The 13841-nt window shown below is 36.0% G+C and overlaps 1 protein-coding gene across 1 annotated transcript; it reads left to right on the forward strand.

Annotated features, from left to right (window-relative positions):
- The first annotated feature begins 3655 nt into the window (after positions 1 to 3655).
- LOC132631538 (uncharacterized) lies at positions 3656 to 7180 on the forward strand. Its single transcript, XM_060347107.1, has 7 exons — positions 3656 to 3716; positions 4122 to 4674; positions 4839 to 5389; positions 5463 to 6052; positions 6223 to 6637; positions 6736 to 6814; positions 6928 to 7180. The coding sequence occupies exons 1-7, from the start codon at positions 3656 to 3658 to the stop codon at positions 7178 to 7180; spliced, it is 2502 nt and encodes an 833-aa protein (XP_060203090.1).
- Positions 7181 to 13841: the final 6661 nt, after the last annotated feature.

The following is a 13841-nucleotide window of genomic DNA, read 5'->3' on the forward strand; positions in this document are numbered from 1 at the left end:
ATTTTTAGGTTTTAATCTTATTTATTTAAGTCAATTTTTTTGTTTTTTGTTTTTAAGGTCTACTTTTGAAAAATTATTGAACCTCTTACTTCATTTTTTATGTAGTCCTCACAATAATTTCCTAATTTTTTTAAAACTTTTTAATTAATTACTTTTAGGTCCTAATTTTATTTATTTAAGTCAATTTTTTTGTTTTTTGTTTTTAGGGTCTACTTTTCAAAAGCTATCGAACCTGGGGACTTTTGTAGTCCTCACAATAATTTTCAATTTTTTTTTAAACTTTTTAATTAATTACTTTTAGGTCCTAATCTTATTTATTTAAGTCAATTTTTTTGTTTTTTGTTTTTAAGGTCTACTTTTGAAAAGCTATCGAACCTCCTATCTCATTTTTCATGTTCTTTGGTTTTCTGGTTGGTGCTCGATATCCGCATTTGAGCCCAATTAATCCAGATAATTCGCACTGTATCGCGCCTATTCGGGGGGAGCGCTTCCTCCAAAGATTTTTTCCATATCCATGTTCGAACCCCTAATCCCTAATTAAGAGAGGAACAGCTCCATCCGCTGCACAAGTTAAATTATGTATTTGTCTTAAAAGTTCATTAACTATGTATAGATTATTATATTTCTTTAGTTAAAATATTTTCTTTAGTTAATATATATTGTATATGCTTTTTATAGACTGGAAAATTGGACAAAACGAATTATTCCTCATGTCACTTTGGTCTCCAAACTTCAATGTATCGTCATTACACCACCCATTTTTTTCCCTCTCTCTATCCTATTTTTACTAGCATTCTTTGGATGGTTTGTAGGTTTTCATGCTATTTATAGAGATTTAAGATTGTAATGTATAAATTATCCATTAGTATACTTTAACATAGAACTTGTAACAAAGGTAAAGTTGAGGAGGTAATTTTTGGGGTTCGGGAGTTATGAAATGCACGAAACATCTTACTTTGAAATAATAAACAGATAGTGCCAAATGTAATTCTTTTGAAGGCATAATACTTTTGTAAGGAATTCCAGATGGCAAAGACGTTATCATCACAGGGTGTTTCATCCATTGAAAATCAGGTTATTAAATGGCAAAAATCGAATGAGAATGAAATTAAATGCAACGCATATGCTAGCTTTGATATTCATAGTGGTCTAGTGAGAGCGGGAATGTTCGCACGCACTGCTAGAGGAGATTTCATTGGCGGACAAGTAAGGTTTAAATAAAGTACTTATTTGTTAGTTGCAGAGATTATGGGCATTCGAAAAGCTCTGAGCTGGTTGAAGAGCAGCTCTGCTAATATCAAGTTTTTTTTTTCTTTTTTAAACCCCTTGGGAGCTTCCCCTCTTCGCTTCCTTGGTGACTCAAAGCCACATCTTTTTAAGGTTGGAGGTGAAGGGTAAGGGTGCTTACCATCTGAGCACTTGTATATGGAGATCTCGAAAAGATATCTAGTTACATTTTGACTTTTAAATTTATAATATTTGGATACCAGTAAAAACAGAATATTCCTTTTTTAGCTGAAGGCATGGCAAAGTAATCATGAAATAATTCATCTAAGCTTTGCCTTCTTGCAATGCTCATGATAATTATCTCAAAAGGCTATGAGAGTTTTAACGTTTCATAAGCTGCCTCCATCAACATATATAATTAGCAGAACTTTGATTTTGCAAATTAGCCGAGGGTCTTTCGGAAACAGACTCTTTACCTTTCAAGGTGGGGGTAAGGTCGTGTACACTCTACCCTCCTCAAACCCCACATTATGGAATTCTACTGGGTATGTTGTTGTTGTTGTGCACATACTGACAAATTAGGACAACTTCCCATCATATACCAGTGCTATTCAGCCAGTGCTATTCATATTATCATGTTGTGGTGATTTTATTAAAATATATAAATAAATAAAGCAATTCTCGTAGAAATGATACTGTCAGAAATAGTCCTTTTATGATTATGTCTAAAATTGATATGATAGAGCTTTCAATAGCACTATTTTCTTAAAGCAACTTTATCCATTTTTTGTCACCGCACTTACACTTTTTACCCTTCTCCTTCTTTGAAATATATAAATAAAAATTAGTGTAAATAGTAGTTGAGGGTGGGAAGGACTTATAGATGTGGAGATTGATGATGAAGTGGAAGAAGATTTCATTTTAAAGATTATTTAGGTTATTGCCATTTTTTGCGTTGTTACCTTTCTCAAATACTAATTGTAATAATTTGTTTATATTATTGGTGATTTTTTAAATTTATTTGCAGAATCTTAATGCAAAATTTATTTTTGCTTATTTTTTAGCAATGGTATTATTAAATTAAAGATACATGAGACATACGTCCCGTAGATAGACTAACTCCCCGTGTCTCAGGTCTTACGCCTTGCTACCCCGCCTCCTTAAAAGTTAAAAGAGAAAATAGTCAAATGCCCCCTCAACGTATAGTCGGATTGATTATGACGCACTCCACCTTTGCGGGCGACCTATTACCCCCTGACCTTATTTTTTTTATGTATTTTTGTACCCTTTTTTGGCTGACGTGGCAAAAAAATTAGATGACCAGATGCAACAAGGGAGAGTGTTGCACACTCTCCGCCATGTTAGTGCCACTTTTCCTTTTTTTTTTTTTTATTTGATTTTTCTTTTATTAATTATATTTACACTAATTAACCTCTAATTAACCATTAAACCCTCCATTAATTTTATCTTCTTCATCACTAAACCGTTCTTCTTCTTCTTCTTCTTCATTTCAAGAAATCAATCAACCCATTTTCTTCGTCCATTAACACACACATTCAATTTCATCATCAATGATAAAAAGCTTATTTTCAAGAAATCAACCAACCCATATTCTTCCTCCATTAACACACACACATTCAACCCATTTCCTTCCTCCATTAACACACACATTCAATTTCATCGTCAATCATAAAGAGCTTATTTTCAAGAAATCAACCAACCCATATTCTTCCTCCATTAACACACAGATTCAACCCATTTTCTTCCTCCATTAACACACATTCAATTTCATTTCTTGCTATAGTCTATTGATTGATCTTTTAATTTTTAGTATTAATGATGTCGGAGGGTGAGTGATAGGCTGATGACTATTAAGATAGTAGTTGGAGGGCATACTTTAAAGGGCAAAGTACATATATATACATCTTTAAAGTAAATATTTACAAAACGCGACGACAGTTTTCAGTTTACAAGATATAACAGTACAATACTTACAAACCTATACAAAACCCAATTAGAGGCCAACCCCACGGAATCACGCACGCAAATACCGTTGCTTCCTACTCTTCCCATAATATCTCCCTCGATTTTTCTCCTCCAATTTCGCTCAATGTTTTCGCCCTATCTCTTCAGTTTTCATTGAGGATTCGAATGTGATTGAAGAAACAACTGCAACGTTGATAAACAATCAATTCCTCAATAAAAAACCATTGAAGTATCAGAAGTAATACAAATTTCGAGTTCCAAAAAAAAAAAAGGAGCAGGTATTTTCCTTTTTTTGTTGTTGATATTTTGTGGAAGAATACAATCTGATTTAATAGAAGTCGATTGATGCATCAATTACCTAAACAAATTATCAATTATACGCGATTGAAATTTCAGAAGAACCATTCAAAATCGTACGGATCAAAGCTTTATTAGTGTAACAATGGCGGATAGCACAATGCAATCAATAATGATACAACACAGTGGAAGATGGGACGCATCAGGTGAATATATTTGAACTCCAAATACATTATGTTTTGAAGGCAATTAAAAGCATGTAATCTCGTGCATGAAAGAATTTGTATGAAAAGTTGTATGAACTTCATATAATAAGTAGATTCTGTAGTAATATATCGTTTTTGTTCAGGAAAAATTTGTCTATTGGAGTATGTATGAATTTTGGTTGAAAGTTGTATGAACTCCGTATACTAGGTAGAATCTGTAGTGTGGAACTGATTTTGTTCAGGAAAAATTTGTCTATTGGAGTATGTATGGATTTTGGTTGAAAGTTGTATGAACTCTGTATACTAGGTAGAGTCTGTAGTGTGGAACTGATTTGGTTCAGAAAAAATTGTCTATTTTAGTATGTATAAATTTTGGTTTAAAGTTGTATGAACTTCGTGTAACAGGTCGATATGTAGAATTCAAAATTGAAGGAATCCAGTACGATTCAAATTCGAACTATAATGGATTGATTTCTACAATTGCTGCTCAACTGGGGATAGATACCACAGTCCAAACCATAATGATTAAATACATTGCTAGTGACCGATGCCCACCAATGATCATACACAACGACATGGGTGTTTGGGTATATTTAGATAAAAAAAAAGAGTACAAAGATTTCTTCAGTAGGTTTCCTTTATGTATCACATTGGAGGATAGTGAAATGGAGGGAATTGAATTCCATCATGATGGTGAAAGTAGTTCCAGTTCAATAAACAGGGGTCGAGAAATTCAATCTTCATACATGGGAAATATTATTGAACAGATTGATATGGCTTCAAGTGAACATATTGAGTTGTTGGATAGTTGTGAAACTGAAATAATAAGCGACCCTCGACATGAATTTGTTGTGGAAAAACAGATTTACAAGGATAAAGAAACACTCAATGCAGTTATGAGGCAATATGCCTTTATGAAGCAGTTTCAATTTCGGGTGAAAAGGTCTGGTACAAAAAGGTACGAACAAATATTATTGTTTATTGTAGATAAATAAAAAATGTATGAAGCATGTATGTATTTAAATCACATATATAATATAGGTGGGTGTATGAATATTGTATGATGTATGTATAAAAATGTATATTTTTCAATGTTTCTGATGTGTACTTCTTCATCAATAGCTATCATCTCGTATGCCCTGGTGACAATTGTTCATGGTGTTTAAAGGCCTCAAGTCTAAATGAGTCAAGGCTTTTCAAGATTAGGAATTTCTGTGATGTGCACACATGCTTGTTAAAGGATAGAATTTATGAACAACGTCAAGCAACTTCCAATGTTGTCAGCATTATTATAATGGATAAGTATGAAGATCCAAAAACAATATACACACCCAAGGATATATCTAGGGACATGAGGAAACAACATGGTGTAACATTGACCTACATGCAAGCTTATAAAGCGAAGCAAAAGGCAATGATTATGTTACGAGGGGATCCCACCGACTCGTACAGTAAAATTCCAGCCTACTTATACATTTTACAGAAGACATATCCGGGATCGGTTGTAAGATTGGAAAAAACAGAGGAAGACCGTTTCTTGTATACCTTTGTAGCACTGGAAGCTTGTATTAGAGGATGGGAGTATTGCAGACCTATAGTGGTGGTTGATGGAACCCATCTTAAATCAACTTACAAGGGGACTATGCTAATTGCTTGTACATTAGATCCAGGAGGTTTGTTTTTTATCTTTTTTTTTTTTTTAAAAAAAAGTTTATAACTGATTGTATTATTTGTGTATGGAAGCAGGTAGTATACTGCCGCTTGCATATGGTATAGTTGATTCCGAAAATGATTCATCTTGGACATGGTTCTTTGAGCGGTTCAGGGATGCGTTTGGTGAGAGGGAGAACATGTGCTTTGTGTCGGACAGGCATGAAAGTATATGGAATGCGAGTGCAGCAGTGTACCCTGGGCTGCCTCATTATGCCTGTATTTGGCATTTGTGGAACAATTTAATTAAGCAATGCCACAGAAACAAAGAGCAGATGAGGAAATTATACTATGAAATGGCTAAGGTATACACCCTCCAAGAGTTTAACGAATGTATAGGAAGGGTGACCAAAATAGATAGGAAGCTGAGGAGATACTTGTTTGAGATTGGTTATCATAAATGGACACGGATACATGCAACAGTAAAAAGAACATGGACACAGACTTCAAACATAGCTGAATCTATAAACAATGCTACAGTGAATGCTAGGGAATTGCCGGTGGCAAAATTATTGAATTTCATGAGGGAATTGGTTGAAAGATGGAATGCGACGCACAATGAAGAAGCAAAGAATACATTCACAGATCTTACTAAAAAGTATCAAGAAATTATCAACAAGAATGGGGTATTATCACACCGTATGACTGTAAGATAATCCTTCTGTTAACTTATATCCTTTTTTTTTTTTTTTTTTTTTTCTGTCATATGTATGAAAACTCTATAATATGTGTATATATGTTGTATGTTTAGTGTATAATTACTGAATTACTTGTACAAATGTAATTTTGATTGCAGGTACGAGCTTCCACTGAATTTCTACATACAGTGATTGATGGTGTTAGGAGGTTCACAGTGTGTCTTCGAGCTAGGACGTGTACTTGTGGAAGATTTCAACTGGATGAGATACCTTGCGGGCATGCTATGGCTGCTATAGTGTATAGGCACCAACATGGAGCGGAATATACCTCTGCCTACTACAACAATAAGAATTTCCTAGATACATATGCAATACCAGTTGTGCCTCTTCCATGTGAAAGTACATGGGATATACCGAGGCATGTAAAGGAAGAGATTGTGTTGCCACCAGATGGTAAAAGACCACCAGGAAGACCAGCTACCAAACGAATGAAACCATTCCACGAGGGGAAATTTAAGAAATCAACAGTGACATGCAACAGATGTGGTACAGAAGGCCACAATAAGAAGACCTGTAGCAATATTCCAAAGGGAAATTAAATAGTCGACAATGTTATGGCGGTGATATTTTTTTTAATGACAGTAGAAACTCTGTTTTTTTTTCTTTTTTAGTAACAGTAGAAACTGACTCTGTTTTTTTTTTAGTAACAGTAGAAACTGAGTACAATTTTAATAATAATAATGTTGAAAAGTTGATATGAATTTGGTTATCAACATTACGTGTTTGGTTTTGGTTGGCTATAATAAAATCTTATAGTTTGTCTGCAATATGTATGGTTACTGTATGAATAATGTATTTAACAGGCTGTGTATTGTGGTAAATATGTCAGAGCTCACATTACCTGTGGTTTGTGGGTGGACTCACTGGCTTTCACTTGTATCTAATAAGCACCAATCAGGTCAGTTGCTTTACCTTGTATTCATGTTGATAGAATTGGGTTTTACCACAGGAAGGCCTTTTGTGTTTTGCCTTCTGGCTGCTTTTATACCTTTGACCCATGAATATGCTGCTGTTCCTTTAGCAGAATATGATTGGGACCTTTTGATTCCTTTTTAGTGACCTTATGATGCAAGGAAAAGAAGAGGAGCCTAATGTACTACTTTCTCTGTTCCCATAATTGCTTCTGCATTTTAGTATACTGTTGGACGGGAGGGTAGGGTCAGGTTGGTGTTTTATGTCTTCTTTTTTATTTCAAGTTGTTCCTTCACATTTATCTATAATAGATGCAGGCAGTTCTGGTGAAGGTTTTGGGCTGTTCTGATTTAGGATAAACTGCACTCTGGTTTTCTTGCTTTTCTTTCCTTCTAATCATTTAAACCAAATAATCTGTTTTGGTTGGGTGGTCATGCATCAGGTTTCTTTTAGTCAAACTACTGTCTATATAAGTTAAAGTAAAATAACTTTTAGACAAGGTGTCTTGCTGTGAGATCCCACGCAAAGCTTGACACCTAAATATGTCAGAGCTCACATTACATTATTTTCAATTTGGCATTTCTTACAATCTGCAGAACCTGAAGCAAGAGCAGCTACACGATTCAAAACGCCTCTCAAACCAAATTGTATGAAAGACGTATCAAATATGATTAATAAACTCAAAGATTCATAGCAAGATGAGTTACAATATTTGCATAACAAAACAGGCAAAAACTTAAGATGGATCCCGACAAAATGTATCATAACCACTGAAAGATTCATAGCAAGATGAGTTACAATATTTGCATAACAAAACAAGCAAAAACTTAAGATAGATCCCGACAAAATGTATCATACCCAGTCACCAACAAACTATGTTTTTACATCAAACGCTACAAACTAGTAACTCTAAAAACTAATTTTTCACTTTTCGTTTAGGTCTCGGTAATTTTTCCCACTGGGGGACAGGTTCCTTGCGAATTCTTGGCCCACCTAATTTACCGGTAACCAATCCAGTGGCTTCACACTCACTAATAGCTCCAGCATCCTGCTTTTGCCTTGCACAATCCCACAGTAGGGCACCATACCTACTACGGTGAAGATGATGATCGAACTCGTCCTTTGGGATTTCCAAGATGCCTTGGCTGATATATTCAGCAAATGCACATACATAGACTCCACAATCACTGAAAAGAAAATGATAATGGAATGTATGAGAAAAGAATTTTTTATGTATGAAAACTATCAACAGATGTTAAAAATTACAAAAGACCATATTTCATAGAATAAATATACGTACTTTGATTCCGGATCTTGTTCTGGCAAATTCTCCACGAAGACATAATCCAAAGGATCAGAAACACCCTTCTTAATGTATTCTATGTTATTCTTCCAGTCTACGTCATCCCTTTTGCCATAAAATCCAGTACTGTTAAAGAAGAGTGGTATCATTTTTGCCAGTTTTTGAACAATTTCTCTAGCCGCACGAGTGTGCGCTGCACCTCCCGGGAGTGAATCATAGACATAAAGACACCTGCTTTGTATAGATAAAACAGCCAGCACCCAATGATGTTTCTGGCCTACATTAATCGGTATGAGCACATAGTCGACTTTATCCCAAGCGATATTTGCAAGCAACTTATACCCACGGATAACTTGCGCCACATCATGTTCTGGAGTGATCAGACTATGATCATTATGGTTATCCTTGAACTGATTGTAAATTAACTGTTACATCCCGTATTTTTGAACGTCGGATTATTTGTAAGCTGAGGTGGGGTCCACATGTCAAGATTTTTTTTTTTTTGGGACATGTGACAAATTATATGAATCACATATGTGAAGTTAAACACAACTCAAGAAGGACCCTTGGGCCAAATCAAAGTGGAAGTCCTCCAAACGAATATTTTTAAGAAAACGTTTTCGGGTGACCTGACTTTGGGGGGCAAAAACGGTATTATATGTTTGGAATTTGGAAAAATACCAAGAAGTAGAAGTTGTAGATAATTGAATTATCTTTCCAACCATAGGTCGTGGGTTCCCAGGTGACGTCGGTACAAGGAGATATGGACGTTTTAAGGTCGAAAGGTCAGTGGGCTAGGCCCAACTCGGGACCAACCGAGTTGGCCAAAAAAAATGAAAAGAAAAATTTAGGCCCAAGGTGAGAGGGTGGCCGGCCATACCTGGTCCAAGCCCACCAAATTAATTAATTTCCATGTGGCAAATTAATTATAAAGGGATCATTATCCCTTAGATGATTCAAGAAACTTAGAAGGAGAAAGAACAAACAAAACAAGAGCAAAAAAAAGGGCCATTTCGGGTTTGGCCATAGAAAATTCACCCCTCCAAATCTTCCTCCAAAAAATATTTTCTTGTGGTATTCCTACTAATTTAAGGGTCCTTTACAACTTGGTGTAATTGTTTTGGAAGAAGGAGCACTTATTTCTTCAAGTTGACAACTTGTTCAAGTGAAGGAGTTGTAGAAAAAGGTAAGAATCAATTCCTTTTTCTTATGTTATGAAGGTTTGTTTATGTTGTGGTATGTGGAAATGAGTAGAAATTATGGAAATAAGGAAGTTTGCAAAGTGGGTATGTATATATATATGTAGCCATGAGTGTATATATGTTGTATACATATATGAGTTGAATTTTATGTTGTATTCTAGTTGTGGTTATGGTGAAAATTATATTGGGAATGAAAGTTGAATGAATTTTGGTTGAAGTTGGAATGTAGAAGATTATGTCACTTTAGAATGATTTTGTGATATTATGGAAATGAAGTTGTTAAGATGTGAATTATGATTATGGTTGATGAAATTGGAAGATGGAAATATGTTATGAATATGTAGGTTGAAAATTTGAAGTTTTGGGTGAATTATGTTTTGGTGGAAAGTTTGTATATTTTGTATATCTTGTGAATATTTCGTAGAAATGATATGAAATATTTCCAAATTATATTGTGATGATCTAGATTAATGATGAATGTGAAACCATTGGGATTAGTTTGGAAATTGAAGTTGAAATGAAGGTTATGACATTATGTTGGAAAGATAGCTAGTTAAGTTATATTGTGTTTATAGTGATTGTTGTTGTTGTTGATGTTGTTGTTGGGTTGTTGTTGATTGTTTTGGCCGAGTTAAATTCTCGGGGATGCTATATGTATAGGGGAGATGCTGCCCAAATTTCTGTAGGCAATTATGAATAAAGATTGAATACTTAAAGATTGGAAATTGAGAATTGGTAAATGTGACCAATTGCAGATTTTGGGCGAAACGGGAATTGAATTTGGAAAGGCGTAAAGAGCATATAAGGTATGTAAGGCTATCCCGATTCTTCTTTTGGCATGTCCTAGGTGTACTAGGATCGGATTTGAGCCTCGGAAAGTATTCTGCTCATCGGAATCTGCATTTGAAAATACCCCTTTTTCATTCAATTGAATTGAACCCTATAAGTATGCTTTATTGAAAGAATTGTGCAAACTTCCGCAAATTGTCTAGAAAATTTTGGAATGTCCCTAGAACCTCCGTAGGTGACTTTATAAGCTTAAAATACGTAATTTGAGCCCACCGCTTCGTTTGTCCCGAGGTGGGCCCACTATTTCCAATTTTACCCTTTATGTGTCTATGACTTGTCTTCGAGCGTTTCGTTAGAGATACTCTAACTACTCCTTTATCTACTAAATAAAAACTATTTTAAATATTTCATTAAGTCTTATAAATTGTTTTGAATCTTGAAAACGATCTCGGATAGATTATGCCTCCGTAACCCGTTATGACATCTAAATTTACTTACTATGTTTCCGTCCGATTTCATTGATTTGATTTGACATTCGATATGCCTCATTGAGTCTCTGGAAATATATATATGGTATTTTTAGTGCATTTAGTTTCTCACTACTCCGTTCGTGGATGCCTCAATGTTTCCCCCACTGAGCCCGGGCCAGGATATGTTGTCAAGCGTAATTCTCTGCATTGTTCGCCGCGTCCCGATGTGAGGGGGCAGGTATACGCGTACATGGGTCTGTGGAGTATGATGTGCCATGTCCGCCTATTCTGATCTGATCTGTTATGGCCATTTTGATATGATATTATATGATACGGGGCCACGCCCCTTTTCTGATTCCTCTGTATTGTGGCACCAGTGTCGGGAGGGTGACCACGTTCTGTCTGCCGAGTCCCGTGGCAGGGATCGGATATGATATGACATATGTTTCTGTACACATTCTGTCTGATTTGGAAATATGCATTTGACACTCTGGATTTTGTACCCATTTTCTGTAATCATTATGATTTGACTTCTGTGATTCCGTTTTACATATTCAGTACATATTTCGTACTGACCCCCTTTCTTCGGGGGCTGCGTTTTCATGCCGCGCAGGTACAGACGACAGGTTTGCTGATCCGCACGTTTAGGATCCCATTTCTGTTATTTTGGGGCGCTCTCTTCTACAGAGCCCATCTTTTGGTACAGTCTGTCACTGCTATCTAGATATGTACTTTGTTCAGGGTATGACGGGGCCCTGTCCCGTCTTATGATTATGATATGTTCTGTAGAGGTCTGTGGATACATCTGTGTGGGTTCTGTACATATGTTTGGGATGTTTTGTTTTATGATAGCCTTATCGGCTTCTGTGTGCCAAGTCTGCTCTTCGGCTAAATTCTGTAGCATCCACTAATGTTATTATTATATTATTATTCTGATAATATGCTAATTTGGGTATCGGGTACGTATAGGTGCCCAGATAGGGCACTGGTCGCGGCCCACGGGGTTGGGTCGTGACATTAACTCAACCCACGACTTGAAAAAAACATCAGTCGTTACGTATCTGACTGGATTATTTGGACCATACTTGGCCTTTTTCCTCAGGTAATACATAATCACATCAACTTGCTGAAAACATGTCAATTAAACTATGAATCAGATTTTAGGATACCACATTTCATACACATTCCATACATATGTCTGTCTACTGTCTTAGACGACATAAAAGAAAAAACCACATTCCATACATATTACATACACATTCCATACATATGTCTGTCTACTGTCTTAGACGACATAAAAGACAAAACCACATTCCATACACATACACAAGACACATAATAAGAAGAAACCAATCTTTAACAAAGAGCAATCAACTATGAGACCCGAATCACATTTTTAAATTATTCAAATAGTGTCAGCCCACACATAAGAGACGAACCACAATACAAAGCTCGTAGGACCAACAAAATATACACATGAATGACCTAAAGTAGAATATATTCACACTAGTTTCAATACATATTTCATACACTGTGGAAGTCAAAAATCATAGTCAGACAATTTATAGGTTCAAGACAATGTACCGAGTCTTGCCAACACTTTCCAGTAGTCAGTATAGTGTGGAACCACTCCATTTTGTCGACTGTATCAACTCCTATATTAAAAGGATTCACAATCTTATTGGCCATTTTAGAGAACACTGATTCCCTGCAAAATAACAGATGTTTTAAAATTGTAGAATAACATGTGTTAAATAAATAATTCTCAGCAAAATAGCTGATGTGTTCAATACAGACCTCCCATGTCTTGTAGACATTTTCGATTTCACCCAATCCTTAAATTCGGTGATCAGATCATTGTCAACATCAAAGCCAATGCAATTTGTGAATGGGTGTTTAATGTGAAAATATGTAGGAGAATTGATTGTGCTGCTGCCGCCTGAACTAAAATCAGTGTATGGTGATTTACCATACGGTCCAGGATTTCTATTTCTTGCTTGTTGTTCAGGTGTAACGATGTCACCACCTTTGGTTTCAATCGCTACTATTTGAGACTCGGTAAATAGAGGCATTTCAAAATCATCAAGGGTAGGGGTCTTAGTGGCAGAATTGCCCAAAGCACCCAACTTATCAATGCCAGCAACCACATCATCTAGATTATGTTCTGTAAAATTTGAACATTTAAATTTCATATCAAAATCTTAACCAAATCATTTAAGATGTTATCATGTAAAATGTATATTTGTTTAATGCATATAGTAAATATGAAAACTGAGTGGTCTCATTACCTGAAATCAGAGTATCAATAGGATGACTCTTCAATTCGTCTGGGTCAACTATATATTTATCACATGCTTCACCATCTCCAACTTGCTCACCAACTTCATGTTTCACATAAAGGCGTAAGTTTTCTTATTTTTCTACATTTTGCATACATTCACATGGGTCTGAAAATGTGTAAAATATAGAGGAAACTATACCTGGAATAGAAGCATTAATCCCATTCTTCAAAGCAGATGCATCTACTACAATGTGATTGGATATTTGCTCACTTACATCCTGCCCACCAATGTCAAAATCACCTATCGGTTCATCAAAATGAAAATTTTCCCTGTTTTAAACGTGGTTAGTGCTTACGCACCGCAGACGGGCTACGGTGAGGAGATCAAAAGGTGATTCGGGGAGGATTTGGACGAGGTTATGCGGGGTTTTCTGCACTCAGAGAAGCTTTTTCTTAGTGGTGATTTCAATGGCCACATCGGGTCGTCAGCTAGGGGATACGATGATGTGCATGGAGGCTTTGGGTTTGGGGATAGAAATGAGGGAGGTACGGCACTGTTGGATTTCGCGAGAGCTTTCGATTTGGTGATAGCGAACTCTAGTTTTCAGAAGAGGGAAGCGCACTTGGTCACCTTTCGGAGTACGAGGGGCAAGACCCAAATTGATTACCTACTCTCCCGTAAGTACGATAGACGTTTATGCACGGACTGTAAGGTTATCCCGAGCGAGAACCTCACGACCCAACATAGGCTCTTGGTTGT

Source organism: Lycium barbarum, chromosome 3 (genome assembly GCF_019175385.1).
Source record: "Lycium barbarum isolate Lr01 chromosome 3, ASM1917538v2, whole genome shotgun sequence".
Taxonomy (NCBI): Eukaryota; Viridiplantae; Streptophyta; class Magnoliopsida; order Solanales; family Solanaceae; genus Lycium; species Lycium barbarum.